General features: G+C 36.4%; 1 protein-coding gene across 6 annotated transcripts in view; it reads right to left on the bottom strand.

Moving 5' to 3' along the window:
- Positions 1-27,062, bottom strand: part of vap (RAS p21 protein activator vap) — a 689,463-nt gene that overhangs the window by 454,227 nt on the left and 208,174 nt on the right. For all 6 annotated transcript variants that reach the window (XM_090406565.1, XM_090406568.1, XM_090406566.1 and 3 more), the window contains exon 9: positions 22,527-22,674. In XM_090406565.1, coding sequence (XP_090262691.1) covers positions 22,527-22,674 — 148 coding nt within the window. The remainder of the gene's footprint in view (positions 1-22,526; positions 22,675-27,062) is intronic.

Raw genomic sequence — 27,062 nt, 5'->3', positions numbered from 1 at the left:
GACATCATCAGGAAGACAGACCAGTCACTACATTCAAAACATGAATCGTAAGAATAACTCGTGTTTTGACAACACCTAAATCCCATACATGGCGTGATTTATCTCCTTTTTATTAGCTTCTTAATATAGCACTAACTTAAATCTCCCTTGGCACAAACATATTACAAATATTGCCTCTACTGTCAAAATCACAAATTATTTTCTTGACTATGATGCTCAGAGATGAGGGGATAAATGAAATGATCCACAGGCAGGTAAGGAAGAGATGATAAGCAAGAAATGGATTTTTTATTTATTTATTTAGTTTTTAATATGGAAAACCCATTCACGAGAGGTTGGTTAACCCAGCGCTAGTAAGGGGGTGTCACAGTTATTTCTTTCTATATCTTTGGGGTCTCTGACACCCCACCTTACTAATGCTGGATTAACCAATAGTACACTAGTACTATGGATGAGCAAGAAAGAACTTGTTTGTATTTATCTTCAAGAGCTGTGAATTATATTCCTTGGGAAAATCATAAGGTGGCAGACTGTTCCAGTGGGCAGCAGTGAAAGGGATGGACAAACAGGAGTAGAAATATGTTCTTTGAGTTTGGAGATGCACTGTCAGGGAGTGTTGATTAGTTGATGCATTTGAACTAATTCTGATGAACAATAGCTGTAGATTTCTAGATGATGCGAGCAGTGGAAACTGACCACCTGTACGAAACCGAGTCAAATATATTGGTGAGTGAGGGAGTCATTGATCAGTCTGACTGCCATTTCTGTACAGAGTCCGGTATCTTTAGGGCACCACCCCAGGAGTAATATTCAGCTGGACAGATTTGTGATTTGTATAAAGTTATGAAGATGTTTGGAGTTAAAGTAATGCCTCAAGCAAAATGAAAACCTTATTTTTTGGAGGCAGTAGAGGCAATATTTGTAATATGTTTGTGCCAAGGAAGATTTGAGGTTAGTGTTATCTTCAGAAGATAATAAAAAGGAGATAAATCACATCATGCATGGGATTTGGGTGTTGTCAAAAGTAAGGATGGAACATATGCGTTTTTTTTTTTGTATGAAACATGCCAGAGTTGTGTTTTGCTTGCTCTCAAATAGACAGATTATCTAAACCCCACTAATGAGTGTTTTGGACATCTGTATTTAAGGTGGTAGTCTTTAAGGCTCTGGAGACTGCGGTGATTTGTGCATTGCTGAATTTGTCAAATGAAAGGGAAGAATGCAATATGTTGTAATCAGTAAAACTATGTACTGAGTTGGCAATCAGCTGGAGTAAGTCATTTATATATAGAAGGAATAGGGCAGATAAGAGAATAGAGCCTCGTGGGACCACTGCACTGGTAGAAGATAAGGAACCATCACCAGAGGGAAGTGTATAATCAAAAAGCTGGCAGTCCATCTGCAGAAGTTGGGGGAATACCAAATGATGAGAGTTTACTTAACACTTTGTGCAAGAACAGTCAAGACCTTGGAGATATCAAGGGCAACCACTTAACACTCACAAACTTTTCCATGGTATTCGTCAAGATATTGGTGATATAAGGGAGTAGATTACCTGTTGAACGAGAATGATGGATACCATACTGGGAGTCATTATTTATTAGCCAAGAGGCTCCAAGATAGCATAGCATTGGATGTTGATAACTCTTTCCATTACTTTGGAAAGAACTGGAGTATGAGAAATTGGATGGTAGTTTGAAGGTACTGATTTGTCTCACTTTTTAGGGATAGGTGGAATATGAGCTATTTATTGCAGGGTATATACCAGTGAAATAAGAATGTGTGTGTGTAATAACACCCAGAATGGGAGTCAACATGGGAGTACAGAACTTTAGAACAATCAGAGGAATGTCATCAGGGGGCCAGGAGACTTTTTTTTTAGTATTCAATTGGAGCAAAATTCGCGTGATCTCTTTTTCTCGAAAGGACACAATGGGCATTGAGTGTAGAGTGTGTGCGGGATGGTTGGGGGGGGGGGACATTTAACAAAATCAGCAGTATAATGCATAGCATTATACATAGCCATAAGGATATGTGCTTTGCAATATGGGATACTGTGAAGTCATCAGCTTCTATATATAAGTTATCCCAGTCCTGAAAATACTTCAGGGGCAAACTTTGTTTGCTTACACTTGGATAAAGATTAAACCAAATATATAATTTCTTGGTATCTTTAATTTATAGTATAACCAAGTGGAAAAACTACCAACAACTATCTCTAATCCAGAGTATGTTAATAATAAGGTGTGGCACCTTTTGGCTACTCATAATCTTGGTATCACCTCTGGATCTGGCTCCCACTGATGAGACCTCAATGAAGGTCAAAACCAGTCTGGGTAGTGACCATTCCCAAAATTCATAGCATTGTATATACCCATAAGGATATCTGCTTTGCATTATGGGATACTATATGTGAAGTCATTTGCATTATGGGATATGTGAAGTCATTAACTTCTACAGAAGTTAATGACTTCACATCACTGAAAATACTTCAGGTGCAAACTCTGTTTGCTTACACTTGGATAAAGAATTTAACCAAGTATATAATTTCTTGGCATCTTTAATATACAACAGTACAAGAGTTGGAAGAGAAGTAGGAATCCAGCAGATTGGTTTTTTTTTTGGTGGGTGATGATGCAACAGAGACAACAGGATGCAAGAGTGGTTGGAGCAGTGTTGGGCAGAAGTTGTGACCAACAGCCATGGCTAGCCAGAATGCATGGCTGCCATGTGGACAGGATGCAAGTTTCCTCCTTTTAACTCTTTCAAAGTCATTTATTGATGTGTCGAAAGTCCAGAATAGTTTCTTGCAACTATTCCAGGCTTTGATACAGACAGTATAGGTGGATGGGGTTTGAATGCAAGCTAGTTATGGTATGCTTGTGGTAGAACCAAGGCTTAGATAGGGGACAGAAATTTAAGGTGGAAATTGGAATAAACGTTTCCATGCTGATAAGAATTCTTTCAGTAATATGTTCAGCACATAGGTTTGGATCAGATGGCTGGAGGCAATAATCCATCCAAGGAAATGTAGCATAGTAGTTTCATAGATTGCCTTACTTGGCTTTCTTGTGATGTGTGGATATGAGCATAGATTAGCACACGAGACTGTCTTCTGAACTACCTAGAGGACGGACTCCATTAATGGTGTACTTGGATGGGTCACTACAGAAGAGGTCTCTAAGATATTTGGAAAGTGGTTGTGATTATCTGGTATTCGGGTAGATGTGTACTTTTGTGTAAGGTCATTAGTGATGGCAAATGACTCAGCCTCTCTGTCTGCTTGATCTGAGAGCCAGGTTGTGTTGTGAACATTAAAGTCTCGAAAGGAAAATGACCTCACTGTTAGTAAAGTTGGACTAAAGAATATCGACTTTTAAGGAAAGGAAATCAAAAAATTCAGAATGGTTGGTGACATTAGGAGAGTGGTAGGAGACAACAAATGAATTTAATAGAATGGGTTACATTTTCAGCTAGAGAAGGTCAAAATCGTGAGATTACAGGATGGGCATTCTTTGACATGGTATGTTGGAGCGAACACATGTAAAAACTCCACCTCTCAGGTGAATGCAGTGGAAGAGTGTGTGACTGGGAAAGATGAGTAAGTAGTGCTTTGGGACGTAGCAATTTGTGTTTCTGTCAGGTAAAGTAAGTGGGGTTTTGTAGAATTGAGATGGAAATTAACATCAATGAGGTTTGAACAGAGGCTATATATACTGGTCTGTAGTGTATTAGAAAGATTCTGCAAGATTTGCAGTTGACCACATTGGTCACACTCATTTGTAGTGACAGTGTTCGAGTTTCTGTGCTGGCTGGTAGTAGGACTGGATTTTCATATTAGTACTCCTTTTTTCATTATAATTAATTGTTCATGTGTCATCTTCATTTTGTCATTTTTCTTCAAGTTGTTGCCATAATTTTCTACCTTGTTCCTGCTGGGCATAAGTGAGATCTGGCCAGGATCATATAGATGAAATGACAGCAGTACTTTCTGACATGTTATTCATGGAGGTTATGAACACCAATCTGATCCGCAAGTCACTTTTCTAGGCACGGAAGAATTGTATCATCACTTCGAGTGTTTGTGGACCCGAAGCAGTGAAATCTGATTATTTTCCTGGGGTAGAATTTACATTATTCGGTAAGCTTTCAGATGTTGTCATTTAGCATCATGTCTGTTTAGAAATGAAAGGTGTATTTCACTTTAAGGTGTAATTTTTATTCTCTACCTCCATGATGCTTCACAACTGACATGGCAATGAGATTGTGAAGTCACTTGCATTTTTGGTGGTAAGCATGTCAACATTAAGATGCATCATGAAGAATAATAATGTGCTGCTCTAGGCTGTCCATATCCTCTCTGAAATTTTGAAACTGTTTAACAAAGAGGAGGCACAAGAGACAAAAGAATGGCTGGCTGAGATTGATCGGGAGTGTTATTGCTGATTTGTCAATCTTTGCACAATTAGCATGCATCAACTGACAGCAAAAATCACACTACGCTGAAGGCTCTTTTTCTTATCTGTTATCTCTGCCTTGTCGTTATGGCACTTCTAAACTTCAGCTGGCCTGTCAGAGTTGGTGAGATTGGTACTGCTCTGTCAGTGCTCGGCTTTGTTGCTGCCACCTTTGCTTCATGCTGCATATGTATACATAGTTCATAGGCACTTGCTTGACCAATATTAAAGTAGAAAATATCTTTTTGTTGAATAAGATATTTTCTACTTTATTTGAATTCTTCAGTTCCTTTACATCTATTGCTATACTGTCATTTGGGTCATGAAACTGGGTAAAAATCACTTTAATAAATAGCAGTGAAATTAGAGAGCACAAAGTCTAACCAACATAATCCAGAGTGAAACTATGAATATAATGGCAGCCTGAGGGAATATGGTCTTCAAAGTTTCTTATGGTAGACACACAAGTGGGATTTTACAACTCATGCTAGATAGGAAGGAGCACTCAGGGTAGAGTAATCTCTTACAATGGGTAAGGGTTTAGTTAGAATGCATGTAAGGTCTAGATTTTTCACACAGCATATAATGAGCACATGAAATGGATTACTAGTGGATATTATGAATGTATCATTGGTAAATGTTTTTTCAAAGAGAGTGAGAGACAGAACGAGAGAGAAAGAGATGCTAAGTATTTAGTCATTATGAGACCCTAGACTCTTGACTCTTGAGAAGCCTACATAATAATAATAATGGGCTTCTGTATTGTAGGGTATGTGGAAAGTTGAGTCGGAAAGATTGACAAAGGATAGGTGTCAATTCTGTAATATAAGTATTTAACACAATAAGAGTGCTACTATCTGGACTTGTTGACCTGTTGGTATTCAAGTAATTAAGGATTCCTTTTCAAATTTCCTTCTATTGAAGGACTATAGAAGGAATGTGATGATCTGTTTCTAGTAATGAGGGAGGTAATATGCCATAGTTGTAAATGCACAAGAGTAGGAAAAGGATGCCAGGAGGACTGCAATATTTTTTGGTGATAAATGCAATCAGGATTAGTAAGAGATGGGAGCATGGAATGACATAAGTTTCCCAATGGCTCTGGCAGGAGAAAAGAAGGATCAAATGCCATTTGAACAAAAAGGCAAGTTTTCTGCATTTGGCTCTTTCATTTAAATTTCTTGCAGTTTTTATGAATCCCTTGAAAGCTGTAACAGACTGAGTATGAAGTTGGAGTTTGGGTTTCATGCTATCTGTGATATTTTGAATATTTTTCTCGGCATGTCATACCACAGAGAATCTAAGTTTGGATAGTGGTCAAAGATTTTGGGTGTTAATCAGCCCATGAATGAGAGGAACAGAAATTACCAAGGTTATTCCATTTAGTGCACCACTGAAATGCCAAAGGACATAGGACTGAGAATGGTTAAGTGAAGTCCTGGCAATACACCATAGTAAAAGAAATTTAGATGAGCTTATGATGCGAATTGTCAAGAGGAGAGCTGATATCTGCTATAGAAAATTTGCAAGCAGAACTGGTTAAGAAAAAGTTAAGGATATTAGTAGGATGGTGAGGATTACCTGGTAGACTGATGGAATATTCGTGGAAGATGATTTCACTGACTGGGTACTGCAGAAGTATCTATATATCCAAGTTTAAATTAGTGTAATCCTGTTCACCATATGGATGCTTAACTTTATTCAGAACAAGTACTGAAATGGGAGAAATGTTATCTCAAGTCCTGGCAATACAGTATATCCTCAATTTAATGGACTCTGATTTAATAAATGAAATGTTCTGTTGGGTACTGTTCATCCAGCAGTTAAGATGCAAAATTATAGTATGTAAATAAATAAGTCATAATATCTGTATACTGTTAATCAATTAAGCTGTGATAATAATTTTTAGCTTAAAAGAAATATACAAAAAATTCTGTGAGAACTCATAAGCTAGAAGCAAGGAGCATATATAGGTTGGTATTACTCCTGCACTTCTCCATTATATGTGTGTCAAAATATAGCTGCCACTGGCATGATACCGCAATAGTAATGCACGTGCAAATTATCTTTAGTTTGTTCTGCCAGAATTCTTTTTTAAGTTATCCATGTTGGATATTACTCACATTTTATAATAGGAACAGCAAAATTAGATAAGTAAAATGGGCATGATACCAAAATCGTAATGCATGTGTTAAATTTTTTCTGCATCACAATTTATTTATTTTTTTAAAGTAATTGATGTTGTATATTACTCACATTTTATAATAGTGTGACAACAAAATTAGAGAAGTAAAGTAGGCATGACATTATAATTGTAATGCATGTGTAAATCATCACGTTTTAGTTTGTTCTGAATCACAATTTTTTTTTTCTTCAACATAATCCATATTGGATAAAAAAAAAAAAAAAGAAAAAAAAGAAGAATACATTTAACTTAAAACAGAAATTAAAACTGATTGTTAAATTAAAAAATGCAGAATCCATCATGTGTGTGTCTCTTAAAAATACGGTGTGAAGAAGCAAACTGTGTCAAATATTAGCAAGGATGAAGATTGTCATATTATCTTCATCTTTGTAAATCATAACCTATCATCTTTAGGTTATGATTAAGTATTGTCTAATATTATGTAACAAATAATAAATGAAATATGTATGTATGTATTATATAGTGAATTTATTATTTTTGCAAATACATAACAGTTGTGCTATATTTCAAACTATGCATGGTTTCAGCATGCACAAATTTCAGTCCCCATGGTTAGTTAAATAACACCAGTTCTGTAAAACCACAGTTCAAATTTCAGTTACCACGGTAACCATTACCTGTAAGTAAATGCATTGAGTAACAACTTCGCTGCTTGCTCAAATCACCAAATAACATATGCATATCATAATCAGTGACCAATGATGTGACTTTTTTCAAAGTCTGTTGGTGACTGGTCACTGAGAATCTGCAAGCATCTTTTAAGTAAGTATATCATGAAAGCATCTCTACCAGTCATTTGGTGTGAAAATAAAAGCTTATGGGTTATGATAACTTTGTTTCAAGACTGGATTCAATTGCATTTATATCCAGCAGTAGAGATATACTGTAGGCAAAATAACTTTTAAAGCACTACTACTGCTGGATAACATTCAATGTCACCCAGATTCTCCTGGGGACCTTAATGAAAATGTGAAAATTTGCTTTTACCATCAAACACAACTTCATTAATCCAGCCAATGGACCAAGGAGTTATTTCAACATTTGAAGTCTATGATCTTAGAAAGATGACACTGAAAGTGCAAAAGATAAAATATTGGAAGCTGATCCAAACTTAGAAAGGAGTATGAATTCCTCAAACATGGAAAAGATGCTCGTTGCATAATAAGTTATACAATGAGAGAAGGCCAGCACTGTTCAAACTACTGTTGATAAGTTTTTTCAAAGAAATAAAACTCATTCTCAATGTTTCTAATGTTTGACAGTACTGACTGAGAAACATTTCAGTTAATTATTAAGTTATGGAATTCCTAACAAATATGTCAAAATAATCGAAAAAATGTATAAAGGAAGTAAAAGTTGTATTATTGCACAGCAAACAGCATTCGAATGGTTTGAGAAGAGATCTGGTGTAGGGCAGGATTGTGTGGGTTATTGCTGAATATAGTCATTTATTGGATTATAAGAAGTTACAGGTGCAAGAAGAGGAATTGAATGGAATCCTATGTCACAGTTAGATGATCTAGATTAATGCTGATGATATACACTCAATGGACAAAACATTAGAGATACATAACTAATAGTGTATTGGTCCTCCTCTAGTGCGAATAACAGCCTGTACTCTCCAAGGCATTGATCACTAGATGCCGGATGTAATTCCAACCATGCCTGTTGTAGCATTGTCCACAACTTTGCCTTAGATGTCAGTCCTGGATACATGGATCTGATGTCTTGCTCTACGGCATCCTGGAAAGTTTCGATCAGATTTCATTCCAGAGACCTTGGGATCTCTGGAAATAAATCTCACCATTTTCACCCTCTCTTTCCATTATCATTTCTTTTCCTGTGCAATCATTTCCTGTTTAGGCATTTAGGCATCTCTTTACTATAATGACATCTATTGGATTTGATTCATCCATGACTTTTTACAGCATATCATAAAATTCACACTTTCCTTTTTCTTCTGCATTATTGATTGGTACATGTCCGTTTATTACTGTCACCTTATAGAATTCTGAGTTAAATCTTGCCTTTATACATTTTTCTGTAATGGGGTTCCCATTCAATTAATGCTTTTCTTGACTTCTTGACATTATAATTTCTGCTCCCTTTTTTTATCCTCTTTGTCCTCATGCCACATAAGGCCAAGATCCATTTCTTCCAGATACCTCTGTCTTACATCACCAGTTGGCTTCTCCCCAGCTCTTCCAGCCAATGAGTCTTCTTTCTTTTTCTGTCATTCTCTGTAAAGTTAATTTAGGACTTCCCTGTTTCTGTTTACTCTGGGATCCATGTCAAAGCTACTGCCACTTTAAGAATCTCTCTGCTGTCCATTCTCACTGTGTATCCAATCCATTTTCATCTGCATATTTTTATTTCATCAGTGATGCTTTTTTGTGCAGTCAGCTCATCATTTGTTATATGTTGGAGCAAAAATATTTTTTTTATATTTTACCAGACATTTTGTTCGAAAACTGTTTAATTTAGCTTCCTATTTTTTGGCCAGCTTCCATGCTTCTCATCCATATAATAACACAGCCTTAACATTGCTATTAAAGGTCTTTATTTTGGTTTTATTATGGTGGTTTGATGATTTTCATATATTATTAAGACCAACCATTTCAGCTGTTTTATGCAAGTCTTCTGATTTTTTTTGTGTCATATTTTGGTGATATCAAAATTACACTCAATGGACAAAACATTAGAGGTAGGGGGTGATGGGAATTTGACACTGGCATCTCCCCCCCCGTGCAGAGTGAAACGTATCCAAACTGAATGCAGATGGTAAATAGGCAGATATCGGTACTTCCCAACAATGTATTACAATCTACAAACATGGGTAAATGTGGCGATCTTAGCGACTTTAATTGTGGACGTATTATTAGTGCAATTACAGGAGGGTCATTCTATTGCCCAAGTGGAAAGAACACTAGAGTTCTTGAGGGCAACCGTATCAAGGTTCTACCGCAAGTATTATACCATCAACAAAAATACCAGCGAGCAAGTCATCAATGCCATCAACCTCCAGTCATCAACCCCCAGTCATCCATGCCACATGTCTGATCACATGGCATTGATGACTAAGGGTTGACGTAGGGAAGATCGAAGATTCAAGCAGTGTCGGTGAGTGAAGAGTACAGCGTACCATGCATACCATGGGCTACGAGAGCTGGAGCCCTAATTGTGTACCAATATTGACGGCTCGTCATTGAGCATTGCACCTTGCCTGGTGTGAGGATCATCAAAACTAGACTTCTACAAAGTGGACCAGAGTCATGTGGTCTGATGAATTCCATTATTAGTTGTACCAAGCTCGTGTGGCGACAAAAAGAGAGATGCTTGTGAACTTCTAAATACAGAATGAACTAGTAATAGGAAGAACAATGTTTAAGCAAAAACATTCATAAGGCAACATGGATGTCACCATATGGGAAAACAAAAAATCAAATAGACCATATAATGATACAACAAAAATGGAGAGGATCTCTCTCTCTCTCGATGTGAAAGCAATAAGAAGGCAGATGCCTATACAGATCATGTCTTACTAATGGGAAAAGTAAAAATAAGACTAATGGCCATAAAGGAAATGAAAAATAAAGCATATGATATAAATGAACTTAAAATGTGGAAACTAAAAAGAAGTATACAGTGGAGGTTAAAAATAGATTTGAGGCTTTCACATAGACTGGACAAAAGGAATGTAAGCACAAGAGTATTGAAGAAATATGGACAGATATTAAAACAATATATCATGATAGTACAGAAAAAGTAAAAAAGAAAGACAAGTGATGGATATCCTCATATATGAAGTCCAAAACTATCTTCCTGTATTTCCTTCAATTCTAATTGAAGGCCATATTCTGGTAGCTCACAGCATTTAGGGACCTCTTCAGATACACTAAGAGATCTAATGTGTCACATGAGAAGGCTCTCCAAACCATCAAAGAATCACCACCTCCTTGAACAGAGCTGACCTGGCATAATGGGGCCATGGCCTCATTCTGTTGTCACCACACTTGCAGTCTCCCACAAGCTTGGTACAAATAATAATGGAATTCAATAATAGCATTCTTCAAAAGAAATTGCAGACACAAAGAAGTCAAGACAAGGGTAAGGAAAGATAAAAGGGAATTTATCAAAAATTCACTAAAAGAAGCAGAAGCTTTAAAAAAAAAAAAAAGAAATACCAAAACACCATACAGTATAACAAGGGAAATAGCAGGTAAGGGAGAGAAGACATTATTAGAGACAAAGAAGGAAATAAAATAAGCAATAACTAAAAGAAAATAAGATGATAAGGTGAAACATTTTAAATAAATAATTAATAGAGAAAAACATGAAATAGATATACCAAAGAGGGAGAAAAAACAAAGAAAATTGACACCAAGGAATAAAGAAAAGTTAAACACAAAAATCACTTAAAGAAAACAAAAATGGTAAAACAATAAGCATACATGGCAAGAAGATTAACAGGGGACATACTCCATTCACTTCTTAATTGAATATAGATTCAAGAAGAATGGCCAGAAGAGTTGAACACTGGACTATTTAGTTAAAATAGCAAAGAAAGGAGATTTAATTGATTGCAAGAACTTGGAGAGGAATATCATACAATACACAACAAGAAAAACTAACAAGAACAATGCTAGAGCAAATAAAAAGAGAAATAGATAGAGCTAAGAAAAACACAAGTAGGATTCAGAGCCAACAGATTATGTATCAATCAACCAACAAACACTCAGAATAGTAATAGAACAGTCAATAGAATAGCAGTCAAACCTTTATATCAATTCTACTAATTTTGAAAAAGGTCTTTGACAGTATTAATAGAGATGTCATAAGAAAATTAATATCTCGTTATGGAACACCGTGTAAAATTGTTAACTAAAAAAAAATCAATGAAAACTATAAAATACAAATTATCCATAACAGAGAGCATTCAGAAGTTCAGTTCAAAGTCAAACAGGGTTGCATATTCTCCCAAATATTCTTAGTTGTTGTAGACTGAGTTATGAGAAATGTGATGCAGATAGTATATGTCTACTAGCTTTAATTACATAGGGTCAATAACAAATACATAAGCAGGAACAGAAGAAGACGACAAAATCTGAGATACAGAGTGCACAAAAAGCATTCAATATGCTGGTAAAATTGTGGAAATCAGCTTAAAAAATAAAATCATACTATTTCATAAAATGTCAGATCAGTTTTACATCTTTGGTCAGAAACATAGACAATAACAAAAGTAACAAGAAATAAATTACAAATATTTGTGAATAAGAAGAATTTTGTATACAGTCAAGATGTCCAATAAAGAATTATGGCAAAAAAAACCCCAAAAAAACAATAATGTATGATATTAATCTAAGAAAGTTGAGTTGGATCAGACATGTCATAAGAAAACCAGAAAAACAATATGGTTCAACAAGCACTAGATTGGAACTCCTTAGGGAAGAGAAACAGAGATAGAACAAAAATGTCCCTGGGTATAAACAGAAGAGTTGTAGGAGAACAGAAAAAGCAGGACATAGATGAACTAAGGAGCACAGAATAGGGCCAGGTGGAAATTTGTAATTTAGACCTTATGCTCGTTCAGGTGTGAACATGAATGCATGAGGATTCTGACAACTTTTTTTATATGTGTAGTACTTCTCATATTTTAGAATTAAAACCTTTATTTGCATGAAATATCCTATAATCTTCTGATATAATCCAATCAAACATTTAATAATTTTGGACATAATAAAATAAGTATGTTTTCAAGAAAAGAAGCAAATATCCAAAATATATATATACCATGTGAGTTATATGCAAGATATTCTTCATGTACTTCTATGACCAAATATCTGCAGGACTGAGATTAACATACGAGTGTGGTTCCATGGGGTGCTTAAGGGGTCAAAGCTATATAACTGAGATGAGACCTCCACATAGCCTTCAAAGGAATGCAGAGAACCGACCAAGGCTTCGGACCTAATGTCCAATACTCACCTGTTAGGTATGTACCGGGATACTGAAAGGATGAGGATGGGCTGGCAATTTGGGATCTAGCTGACCAAATTGTATTCTTATTGGCTTAAACCAAAATTTTAAATGATAGTACAACATGACAGAATTAAGTGCCAGCTGGGGCGTTGCCCAGTTAAACAAGGTCCCCGTTGTTTTCGCCAAGAAACCAGGGCAAACAGCGAAAAGACAGCTATTGGAACAAATCTGAAAACACACCCCAACTCAACATCACTAGAGTTAAAGATCGATACTATCAACATAAGAGGTCTGAATGGCAAAGAAATGGAGCGAACTGAGGAATTAGATAAGTACCAGATCAAAATAATAGGGGTGACTGAAACAAAAGCAGGTGAGAACCTTTTGAGCAATAAATACAAATTATATTAATGCAATGACAATGAAGGAAAAGAAGGAGTGGCCATATTATTCAACACTAAATACGAGGCTAATCTTCTTGAATGGCAGGCAGCCTCATACAGAGTGATGTGGGCAAATATGAGAATGGGGAATTGGACAATGAGACTTATTTGTGCCTATGGTCCCACAGAAGGTTCTACTAAGGTAGAAGTGGAGGAATTTTTTGAGGCTTTAGAAAAAGCAACTGACACAATGAAAAAGGAAAAGCTGGTCTTTGTTGGGGATCTAAATAGCAGAGTAGGAAATGATTGTCAGACATACAAAAATATTTTGGGAAAATTTGGAGAAAAGAGCAAAGCTAATAATAATGGCAAATATCTGTTGGATTTCTGCTCAGGACATGGACTGGTTATTACTAACACCATGTTCCAACAAAAATGTGCACACAAATTCACATGGAGAGAAGAAGCAAGGAATGAGAAAAGTCTCATTGACTATGTTATTGTTAATAGTGATGTTTCCTCCCTGGTGCAGGACACCAGTGTACAGAGGATTTGAAATTGGAAGTGATCACTATTTAGTCTTGTGCAGGATAAAATTGAATTTCATATTGAAAAGAAGAACATGTAAGAAAGTTTTATGGAGAATAAAAGTAGCAGCTCTCAGATGTGAACTGTAGACTAAAATACACAAATATTATTCAAGAAAAAATGAAAGAGTTTGAGAGCAGGAACCAAACCTTGGAGATTCGGTGCAAGCCCTCAAGAAAACACTGCTCGATTCAGCTAGAGAGGCATGTAGTGAGGTGGTGTGCAAAAATAGAAAAATCAGAACTCCATGGTGGACACAGAAGTAGAGGTCCTAGAACAGAACCCTGCAGCACACCACTAATCACAGGTTATCTTTTGGACTCTACTCTTGAATAAACTACTCTCTGATCAAAAGTTCCTGGCAAATAAGTCCGCTTTTGCTCTCAAAGAATACAGAGACAAATGTAAGAAAGCTAAATAACTGGCTAAACAAAAGCCATGGGAGGACTTTGGCAAGAAGGTGGCAAGATATTCTGGAGGTTGTTGAAGAAGCTCAGAAATGGAGGAAAGAGTGCTGTAAAAGGAATTAGAGATGATAAAGGTGACATTAAAACAGGAGAAAAAGATATCCTTGACGTATGGAGTAATTACTTTGAAAAACTGCTAAATGAAACAAGCAGTGAGGACAGCACAGTGGTAAAAAACACTGACCAGGCATGTAGTCAGGAATACATATCCATACTTGAAGTAGAAAAAGCCACCAAAAGCCTGAAATGTGGAAAGGCAGCAGGAGTAGATGATATTCGACCAGAAATGCTCAAGTATGGAGTTATGAAAGTCGTACAGTGGCTGCACTGCATAGTTCAGAAGGCCTGAACAGAGGGACGAATTCCAGATGATTGGAGTAGAGCTCTCATAGTACCCATATATAAAAAGGGAAATAAAACTGAATGTGAGAATTACAGAGGCATTTCATTACTGAGTATTGCTGGTAAGATATATGCAAGTATACTTGAGAAACGTTCAGAAGATTTGTGGAAGAAAAGCTTGGTGAAGAACAAGCTGGATTCAGACCAAATAGAGGATGTCAGGAACAGATTTTCACCTTACGACAGATAGTTGAGAAATTTAAACTAAACTATTTAAACTAAACAAATTTGGTCGTTTATATAATTCAAATACAACTTATTTATTAATTACTGACCATTTACGAAAAACAAAACTACATTAGAGCCTACCAGTTTCGCCAGCAAACTGTCTGGCTTTTTCAAGGCATTTACGGAGACATGAAAACTAGTAAATGCAAATTGAAAGGAACATAAAAAACGTTGTAAACCAACTAGTAGCTAAGGTTACACGTTCGCATGACAGAGAGGACTTAGTGTTCTTATTCATTATCACGCATGCATGTTTGTTGTAAACGTGTAAAGTGATTACTGGCTAGCTGTAGTTCAGATTGATTTAGAGAGAGGATCAGGTTTTTCCACGAACTGTTTAGGATTGTACCCCAATTTCTGTTGAGGTTCTGATTTCTAAACTTCACGGAGTTTAGAAATCAGACAAAAAGAACATGTTGGTGATGTAAACCACAACAGAAGTATCTCTTCCGGCTTAGCACATGATTTCTGTACATCTAACCACACGATAGAGTGGCAAAACAGCTCCATGCCATATCTGGATGTTGACTACAGACATCGTTTATTCAAGGAAGCCACAATAGTGTTAATAACCGGTGGAAACCTCCACAGAAATCTGGGTGCTATTCCTAAACAGTTTGTGGAAAAACCTGATCCTCTCTCTCCAAATCAATCTGAACTACAGCTAGCCAGTAATTACATTACACGTTTACAACAAACACGCTTGTGTGATAATGAATAAGAACAAGAAGTCCTCTCTGTCACGCGAATGTGTACCTTAGCTATTAGTTGGTTTACAATGTTTTTTATGTTCCTTTCAATTTGCATTTACTAGTTTTCATGTCTCCATAAATGCCTTGAAAAAGCCAGACATTTTGCTGGCGAAACTGGTAGGCTCTAATGTCGGTTTGTTTTTCATAAATGGTAATGGTTTTTCAGTAATTAATAAATAAGTTGCATTTGAAGACAGTTGAGAAATCATGGGAATATAACAAAGATCTTTTTTAAGTTTTGTAGATCTGGAAAAGACATATGAAAAGGTGCCAAGAGAGAAGCTATTCAATACACTACAGTTATATGGTGTTAATGGGGCATTATATCAAGCAATACTTAGTCTTTATTTGAGTTGTAAGTCAACAGTAAGAATTGAAGGAAGTACAGGAAGATGGTTTAATGTTAAATCTGGTGTGAGACAAGGATGTACATTATCCCCTCTCTTATTCGTTATCTATATGGATTACATTATGAAGGAAAGTGGTATTAAACCTGATATCAAAATTGGAGATGTTAATCTCAGCTCTTTGCTTTATGCAGATGATGTTACATTTCTAAATAAATCTGCTACAAGTCTGTAAGATTCCCTGACTAAATTGAATAACTGTTGTAATAGATTCTCATAGACAAGCTTATACGTTGGTTATGCATTACTAAATCACTTAAGGAATCGACAACGTAGATAAGAATATAAATTAAATTACACTTTAATAAATATTTCCGATATTTCAGCAACATCAAGTTGCCATCTTCAAAATGAACTTACAAAAAGAGGTTTAAGAAACTCTCCAAATTTAAAAATGTTACATTTCTAAATAAATCTGCTACAAGTCTGCAAGATTCCCTGACTAAATTGAATAACTGTTGTAATAGATTCACGTAGACAAGCTTATACGTTGGTTATGTATTACTAAATCATGCCATCTTCAAAAGAAAGTTACAAAAAGAGGTTTAAGAAACTCTCCAAACCTCAACAAATTTGGTTGTATGAGACTGCCCCAAATTTGGGAGGCTTACAATCAGCAGACCTTCTGCCCAACAGCCAAGAACACCTACATAGCCGGGTAGGGGGCACCATCAGGACTTTTAGGAGAACAATAGCTTCATCACTTCATTCTCAGTCACTGTGTTGTAGTGCCTATGTGCACTTACCTTTTTTGTATGTTCCTTTTGAAGATGGCAACGAGACATTGCCGAAATATCAGAAATATTTATTAAAGTGTAATTTAATTTATATTCTTATCTACGTTGTCAATTCCTTAAGTGATTTAGTAATGTTGTAATAGATATCGTATGAAGGTCAGCAATAAAAAGACAAAGACAATGAAAATAGGCAGAAACATTGAAAATATCATTGTATTGTGAATGGAGAACTTATAGAACAAGTAAAACATTTCAGCTACTTAAGGCATGATTTTTAGTGAAGATGGTAAGTTAAATATGGAAATAGACAACAGAATCAGCAAAGCTGGTATGGTGGGAAGTCAATTGAATAAATGCATATGGAATAAGAGAGAAATTAGTCGGAACACTAAATTAGCTGTATACAAGACAGTGTTTAAACCAATTTTAACTTATGGATCTGAGAGCTGGGTTAGAAGTAAAACACTTGACCAAAGACTAGAGACCGCAGATATGAGTCCTGAGAAAGATTAGGGGCATGAAGAGTTGGCATCCATGGCAATATCATATTAAAAATGAGGATATTAGGAAAGAACTTGATATTGTCAGCATCCAGGAATGCTTTAGCAGAGCTAGTCTCAGGTGTATGGTCTCTTAAGCAGACTGGGAGAGGAAAGATTAGCAAAACAAGTGTTCTCTGCCAGGTTGGCAGATAAAAGGCCCAGAGGAAGACCGAGATATAGTTGGATTGATACAGTAAAAAGTGCCTTAGAAGACAGAAATCTAAGACCTGTTGATAATATTGGAGTCTTGACATTTAACAGACTGATTTGGAGGAAAATTGTAGATAGGAAGTTAGTAATGATGTAAATTTTTCATATTGTACTATCATATCATAGACACCCCTTGAGGATATACATCAGGAATCTGATGATGATGATGTGTGATTCCATAAGTTTCCAGTCTGACTAACTTTTAGGGTGAGAGAAAGAAAAGAATTGTGTCTTTTCAACATAATCTCCCTTTATTTCAACATGCTTTTCACATCTTTGAATTAACATTTCTATACCCTTGAAATAATAGTCTGTACTTATGTCTGAAAAATGGTCTAAAGCTGCATCTCTCAGCTCATTGTCATCTGCAAAATTCTTCCTCAAAGGTCTTTCTTCAGTTAAATAAATTCCATGTGATGATACAGAGTTCCCCCCCCCCATTTTACGGGAGTTCATGGTACCATCTAGTCCCCCCAAATTTTATCTGGGCTCTGGAACCGGCATAACTGACGAATCAGACCTATGGCTGGGTCAGTATTCCTGACTGCAATCCAATCCGTGTGTGTGTCCTTGGACCAATTTGCCTGCTTTGCAGGATGAAAAGCACCAGATAAACTGGCGGAAAAAACCCTGCTGTCCACGCCCAAGACCGGCTAACTTGGCTATGGCTGAGGAAGGTCCTAAACCTCCTCACGTCATTGACAGGAATCGAACCTAGGACACTCCTTCCCCAGGCATATGGTTGCGAAGCGCATAGTCACTAGGCTAACCGCACGGACTTGTTCAGTTTATAGAAGAGGTAGTAGTCACTGGGTGCTAGATCTGGGCTGTAAGGTCAGTGTTCAATCTCCTGGAAGCCACAGTGCTTCACTGCAGCCATCGCAACAATATCCATATGGACTAGAGCATTGTCATGAAACAGGCAAACACCATGACTCAACATTACTAGTCTCTTCTTCTTTATGACATCACACAGTTTGTACAGAATTGAATCATAATATCCTGCATTCATTGTGGTATTCCTTTCCTTGAAGTCCATCAAGAGAATTCTCCAGCAATCCCAAAAAATTGTTGCCATGATCTTCTTGGTGGACGGAGTGACTTTGGCTTTTCTCGGTGGTGCTTTGCCAGGTTTGCCCCACTCCGTGGATTCCCCGTTTGGAAAGAGGATCATAACAAAGGACCACAGTTTCAACCCCAGTAACAATGTATTCCAGCACTTCTCTTTGATTCCCTCGGCAAAACTCTAAAATCTTGCAGGAACAGGTTACACGATGCTCTTTCTGAATTGAAGAGAGAAGTCCAGGCACCCACCTTGCACTAATCTTCATCATGTGAAGCTTCTTGTAAATGATGCGAAAGATGGCTGTTACAGAAATCCGCAACCTTACTGAGATTTCTTTGAGCAGTTCCTCCTCAACAAGAGAGACATTTTCTTCAGTCATCACTTCCACAGCACAACCATCACGAGGATCATCCTCAATGCTCTCTCTTTCTAGGCAAAACTGCTTAGCCCATTCCTTCACAGTAGCATATGAGGGAGAAGCTTTCCCACAAACATCATCCAATTGCTGTTTGATAGCACTTAGAGAAACCCTGCTTTGGTGAAAAACTTTATCATAGTGCAGTATTCAATTTTTAACATTACAGCCATACAACGACATGCATTAGCCAAACAAGTGTCTCCAAATGAATGATGCAGGTAGAGAGTTGAAACTGATAAACTGGATAGACAGCCCCATAGATGGTGCTAACTGTCACTCACCGCGTTTTAAAACTGGTGTAAATTTTGTATGCCTGTTCGGAAACTTTGGCACCTACCTTATATGTTGCCAAACAGATTGAATTGTGCCTTCAAGAACGATGGGTAGATTTTAATTGCCACATAAGCCTATAAAGTGCTAGTGTAGTCTGTTAATTACAAATAGTCCTAAGCTTGTCTGTCTTACAGGATGAAAAATCTGACTTCACAGACATAAAATCTGTGGCACTGTAATCTAAGGCTGACTAACAACATTTCCTTGAAAATGGGTTAGAAATTCTTGCCATCCTTGTTGGAATTGTCCTATTTTCTCAGGCAAGTGGGAGTAGTGAAGCTATTCAGCCAAGAAGACATCATAGTAGTTAGGTATGGTTGAAGATATAAATAACTTGGAGTTTGTTTTTTTTTAACCTTGCAAATAAGTGTGTGTGTGTGTGTGTGTGTGTGTGTGTGTGTGTGTGTGTGTGTGTGTGTGTGTGTGTGTGTAACAAACCTAATCAATTCTGGATGATTGCAGAGAAATGTTGAAAATTATGAAAAGAGGGAATATAGATGATGGAAGTTTATTTTCCACTTGGTTAGACTATAATAAATTTAATTTAATCCTTTATCCAAGTGTGAGCAAACATAGTTTATGCCTGAAGTATCTTCAGGACCGAGGCAACTCATAGTAAAGGTGGATCAAGCTCTCATCACTCCTTGTCTTTTTTTGCTGTTAGCCTTTATGAAATCAAATTTGGATCTGCTGATGACTGATTTGAATATGTTGTTTGCTTTGGGATAGTCAAAGTATGAAGCTGGAGTTCTTGATGCAAGCCACATGCAATAAGCTATTTTTTTTTTCAATTGTTTTGATACACTCTTGGTTGAACCAGGACGTGGAAAGCAGGTGGTGATTATGAGTTGAAGAGGGGATCAAGGTCTTCATGTAGTAAGAATAATTTCTGTAACTTGCTTGCAGCAGGTTAGGATCACATGAGTGGAAACAATATTCAGATCAGAGAAAGGAGGAGTGGAAATTCCGGAAGAAATCCCAATTTTCTCGTTGGGTCTGGCTCCCACTGACGAGACCTGAATAAAGGTCGAAACCGGTCTGGATAGTGGCCTGTCCCTTAATGCATAGCATTATACATGTCCACAAGGAGATGTGCTTTGCATTATGGAAGATACTGAGACAAGGAGCGATGAGAGCTTGATCCACCTTTACTACGAGTTGCCTCAGTCCTGAAGATACTTCAGGTGCAAACTGTGTTTGCTCACACTTGGATAAAGGATTAAACTAAATTTATTATGGAATATAGATGATAGGGGTATTTTGCACAAAGAACAATGTTTTATTTATATTTTTTTTATTATTATTAATCCTGCACACATCAGACAAAGAAGAGCATGCAAAATGTACAGCACATTGCTATGTATGAATCAGGGGTTAAGAAATAAAAAAGAAAGAAAGAACCTATTGATGATAAATGGGGAAATTGTCATGGGCACAATCTCTGACATAAATGTAAAAAACATTTATCCACATATTTTTAAGAATGTAACTTACCATGATTCCATTAAATTTAACAGATCTGGTAAAAGATGACACAGCAAAATTACATTCCGTGTGCTTTCTATTTGTGATAATACTGGTCTCTGACATGGCTGATGATATGCATCTTGCTTATTATGCTAACAAAGTGCAGTTACACTCCCACTTGTAGCAGTAATCACAGTGCAGTTTTTATTTACACTTTGCAGCTTTTTTATGCTAAAAAGTAACTTATCACCGATATAATCTGTAGAGAAAGCACTACATTGTTATGTATAATGCTTTTTAAATGCCATACTAGAAGGCAATGGTGAAAATATGTAAGTACTATAATTGTTAAGCTTATATATGATGCTTCTGTTTCATCATATATAAGTGTTAAGTTGTTTATAATTCTTAAGGATATTTTTAATTCTGTATCATCACCAAAACATGCAATATTATCATAATCAATTTCCTGATATATACCTGAACACCCTCAATGGGTGTTCAGGTTAGTGTCACAGCACTATCCAAATAAATTTACATTATTATTAATCTCCTATCAATAATTTTCCTCCAAATCAATCTATTATTTGTGAGCACTTCAATACTGTCATTTCTAACATTCCGTGCTTCTAAAGCAATTCTGACATATTCTTGAATACTAATTAATAATGTCAAGTTCCTTTCTAATATTACATGCAATATTTATATCACTTTTATGGATATTAATGTACATTAAGTTCTAAATTGGTACATTAGGCTATGCTTAACACGTTCGCTGCCAACTACGAGTATACTCATAGTTGGTATATGAGCTCCACAAGCCAACTACGAGTATACTCGTATGTCGATTACCACCGGCAACGAGATTACCCGTACTGACCTTGAAGAAGTGAAATTGCTTGGCATACGGGAACAAACTATGCCGAAGTAGCGTGGCAGCGAACGTGTTAAATTCTATTTTCAAGTGACTATTATAGTGTATTTTTGGTAATATGTTCAGATGAGTAGTAAGATAATGTCTTCTTTCTCTTCTATTATAACATGAACAATGTGGAATAGTTTGCAGCCACTTACAGTATCCCCCACCCCATCAACACTTCTGCACTTTAAATAAAGCATGCAAATATGACAAACATCTATTTTATCATTTCTTAACTATCAAATTTTGAAATTATTATCACTCTGATAATGTTGTTTCCTTAAGTCAGCATGTACATCACAAACTTTTATGTTTGTGATGTACATGCTGACTTAGTGTTTTTCAAGAGAAGCACAATCTAAAATTTTTCAGGTTCTCAACTGTGATCTCATGTCTGCTTCTGGTAAGTTTAAAGTTAAATATTAGTTAAAGTGAAATGGCTATATTAAGGAAGACTGTGCGAGGCTAGTGATTTTCTCATTCCTATTCGATACTATACATCTTTAAGTATCTCCAATATCGAGACACTTAAAAGGGCAGAACATCGAGCCCTTTGACTGGAAAAGACTTGAATTCTATTCTTTTAGTGATAAAGAGAAATCATATATGAGCTTTTTCACTTGGGGTGAATTAGCCAATCTCTTTTAACAGATTACTCCTCCAGATAACTCTGTTTTTCATCCCATGTATAGGCAAATCAGCCAAGAGAACACATGAAATTTACACACAAAAAATACCATAAGAAGTAGATGGTGCTGCCTGTTGATGATAGGCACTGTTCCAGGTAAATGGAGGATTAAGTAAGATGAGGTTGTGTAGTGGAGTAGTATGTCCTTCCAGAATGAGTCTTTGAAGGTGTCATATAATAATAGTAAAATTATTGGATGATACAGGCCCATTTACAGATATTTACATTTTTTTTTTTTTTTTAGGGGGGGGGAGGGGGATATTCAGAAACTTACTTTTTTTATTTAAATATCCCTTCATACGAATTCCTTTATTGCGCTTTGCAAGACCAGACTCTCGGCTTTCTCGCAAAGTGGCATAAATATCCTGAGATTTCTGTTGAACTTCTTCTGCTTTGCTCAACTCCTTTGATTCATAAGGAGCCTGTTTGAAATAGATTATAAAATAATACAGCTTTATTATTCAGCTATGAGAAAAATAAGTATTTGAATAAGATATCATCAGATAATTAGAAATTATAACTTTGCATTAAATTAACAATAAATAAATAAACATATATAACTGCATGAAACTTAATGCCCTCCAATGTAATTTTAAACTCTAATAATGAGTAATACTCATATCATCAGCTTGTAATGTTTCAGGAGATGATCAGATTTTCTATTCAATAAATGATATAGAATAGTCACAACTGTTGTATGGAAAGCAAAGTCTGAGTATAAAAAGAAACTGGCTCTGCACACTAAAGACAACCCACACAAATTCTACGGTATGCTGCAAATAAAAGAAAGAATGAATATGAAAGAATAACTCTTCTAAATGCACATGGCATGAGGGCTGCAGATGCAGAAGAGGTTGTTCAACTAATGAGTGTCCATTTTGTTAAAAGCTATCAACCTGGTATGTGACATTGAGCTCACTGCTACCTCTTCACTGGATGAAGAAAGTCAGGTGTATGAGGATGAGGTATTAGAGCTGTTGCACAAACTGAATAAGAATTCAGCAATAGGGAATGATGGGATATCAGCATGTGTGCTAAAAGAGTGTTCAGCTGAACTGGCTATTCCTTTGACCAGGCTGTTTAATATGAGTCTCAGAAAAGGGAAGATTCCACAGGAATCTTCCCTGTTCTGATAAAGAATGCACGGTAATTCCATTGCACAAGGGTGGTGCAAAGACCAATGTATCCAACTATCGACCAATTAGTATCTCAGGAGTGGTGATGAAGATTTTGGAAAAACTGGTTAGGGCTCACATTCAGAAATGGGTTGACAGTGAATCTCTACTTTGCAATGGACAACATAGATTTACTAAGGGTTTACAATGTCAATAAATAAGGGAAGGTCATGTTTCAGCAACTTGCTCAAATACTTTTCGATTTTGCTAATGCTTTTGACAGATTTTGACTGTTGCATAAATTGGAGAATATGGGTTTCGATTATAGAATATTAGCATGAATAAGAGGTTGGCTGACTGACAGATATAAAAAAGTGGTATGTGGGGGATGTGAGTCTGCAAGATTTAAGGTAACCAGTGGTATACCACAAGGATCAGTGCTTGGTCCACTGTTATTCAATCTATACATTAATGATATTGGGAAGGATTCAGGGGCGAATGCTGGTCTTGAAATTCATGCTTGCTCTTGTAATCATTCAGGGAGTGAGAGGTGTGATTGAAGTCTGATTAGCAGAATAATGAATTACTGACCATTTAAAACTATACAGGGTGTTCGGGATAAATTTGGCAGTTTCGTAAGGAAAAAGAAAATCTTCTTTGTATCTATTAAATTTAATGAATTGACAAAAAAACATTACAGGCAGAGTTAATTAAATACTATCAACAAGATTTACTCAAAATAACCACCATTAGCATCGATCACAGCTTCAATTCTGCTTCGGAACCTCGAACAAGCTGATGCTACAGTCTCCCTGGGAGGGGCCGCAAAAACTGTTTTAATTTTATCCATTAACTGGGCTTTTGTATTACTGGAAGTGCGATTGGTGTCTTTTTCAGCTGCGCCCCATACAAAATAATCCATGGGGTTAAGGTCTGGGGAGTTTGGAGACCAAACATTTGGACTGGTGAAGTCGTAGAAATTTTCAGACAACCATTTTTGACTTTTCCCAGAGGTGTGGCAAGGGGCCGAATCCTGCTGCCATACATACGGCCTACCATTGGCTACCCTTGTTATCCAGGGCTTGACTACAGTTAGCAACTCCACGAACAAAGCCCGAATTCCAATGCCAGGGTTCTTCAACACCTGTTCCTGCAGATTTGCGAGGAATTCTGCTGTACGAACGCAATCAGATCGTCTGCTAGGGATCTTTCTTCTTGCTACATCCTCGTAGTCACCATTGCAAGTCTCTAGTTCATGCCTGATTGTTTTTACTGTATTCAGGGAGCATTGGGCAGCAGTCGTAATATCCTTATTTTGATGGCGGGCACGAATCATCATGATACAAGTTATTCTCTTCCATGATTCAGGTGGGTTCCAGCTATCCATCCTTTCTGACATCTTGTATATGAATGAAGAAGGGTCCAAACTTTTAAATGAAGAGAAGTGTGTGTTAATACATGTAACTTACGGAAAAATATAATTAATTATAAATATGTCAAATTTATCCCGAACACCCTGTATATTTAGAAATTTATGTACATTTAATCATACAAATACCACATTTATTTTACAAATGATATTCTATCTTTTTCAATTTAGCTACTTGAATACAAATTCTACCCCATGGTTCTTCTTTATGAACTGGTCAATACACCGTCATAAAAAGTTGGTTGTAACTTAATTTTCCCAAGCAACACACATACTTGTAAAGACTGGCTGAAGCTCACTGGCTAGAGCTACTTTGAATGCGTATGGCTTGTGTTTAAGACGACATGAAGAGAGCAGAAATGGCTATTTGTGTGCATGAAATCACAGTGCTGCAGCTACTACCTGGAAACTCCCACAACCGAACAAGCCAAGGTAGCTTTGACTAGACAAACAAGCATCGGCCTTCGATACACAATGCAAAGCTCAATTATTGCAGTGCAAGCTTCAGACGACTTCTGTCTATAAAAATAAAAGCCTAAATGGAATGCTTAGAAATGCATGCATTTATTAACAAATAAATATTACTTCTATGAGCTTGCGCAGCAAGCACTGTTATTCAATCTATACATTAATGATATTGGGAAGGATTTGACAAGTGACATACAGCTATTTGAATAGGCTGGAATTGTGGACATGGAAAAATGGATGTCAGTAAATGTAAAGTCATGCACTTTGGTGGTGTGATTAGATATCCAGTGTCATATTATATTGGTAAGATTATGCTAGAAAAAACTGATCAGGCCAGAGATCTTGCAGTGTTAGTAGATTTTGTTAGCAAAGATTGCAAATACAACTCAAAAGATAATTGCAATGCAGAAACGAACGTTCACATGTAAAGATAAGGATGTCATTTTGCCTCTTTACAAGGCCTTGATAAGACCTCACTTGGACTAGTGTGTGCCGGTCTGGTCTCCGTTGGGATTCTGATATATCGGAGAGTGTGCAAATGGAGTGTTAAAAATGCTATCAGGATTATAGAACACTGATTATGAAGACAGATTGAGAATTTGTACACTGCAGACACTAGCAAACAGGAGAAAGAGGAGTGATATAATTGAGACTTACAAACTTCTGAAAAGATCATATAGGATTTCAATTGATGGAATTTTTCAATTTACGGAAGGTGGGGAAAGGACAAGAGGGTATACTTGGAAGCTGAGAATGAATGCCCCTAAGAAGGGGGTGATGGCCAGATTTTTCTTTCATAGGGTGGTGCGTGATTGGAATGGATTGCCATTGGATGTTGTGAGTGCAAGCAGTGTGAATGAATTCAAGAATAAGTATGATAGCTGGTGCGTGTAGTATGTGGCCTCCCTCGATGAGTCCCTGACTCCGTGAGGTCTCTTTTAATAATAATAACAATATATAATTTACTAAAATAAAGGGCCAAAAGGCTTTAGTTCAGTGATGTAAAATTTATAAAAATCAAGTGGATATTCAGTCGGTGGACATATTCCCCAAAGCTCTCTGGTCAACCTATTTTTACGAAAAATCACGTGCATCTAATATCCACTTGATTTTTATAAATAATATGTAAATTTTAAAAATTATGCACATGCACTACTTTTTTTGTGAAGATTTAAGTAATATATAAATAGATTACTACTATTTGAAATATTGTGATCTCTCAATTAGGCAATTTTCAATTAACCAATCCTTGAATGAGTTAGTGTCAGCTAACTTCTGTAGAGTACTATATAATTGTACAAACCCTTCAATTAGCTGACTAGCAAACTGCTCTTCCATTGAAGTTAGATAAATTAAGGAAAGCATGTCTGTGTGTGTGTGGGTGTCTGTCAACTAACTTCTGTAGGGTACCATATAATTGTACAAACCCTTCAAGTGTGTGTGAGTGTGTGTGTTATTCTTCTCTTCTAAGTATAAGAAAAAATTTACTCACTCAACCTTCTTTATAGTATTAGTATGTTTATTTTCTATCATCTACTAATATCACGAGGGCAACATGGAAGAAATTATATTATGAATTAATTTTGCTTTCATCTTTTCTTTTATAACACTGAATATAAAATAACTCCTTCTACAATATTCAATTAAAAAAGTGTTATATGGTTCTGAAAGCCATAAAATCACTGCTTTATTTTTGTCAACTCCTAAAGTAACAGGTTAGAGAGGGGACAAATATCAATCTTCTTCTTTTTAGCAATTTTCTGTCCACTGCTGAACGAAGGCCTCCTCCAGTTCCTTC

This window comes from Typopeltis vanoorti, chromosome 16 (assembly GCF_054136105.1).
Source record: "Typopeltis vanoorti isolate ZY-2024b chromosome 16, IOZ_Tvanoo_1.0, whole genome shotgun sequence".
NCBI lineage: Eukaryota > Metazoa > Arthropoda > Arachnida > Uropygi > Thelyphonidae > Typopeltis > Typopeltis vanoorti.
This window is presented reverse-complemented; position numbering and strand designations above follow the sequence as displayed.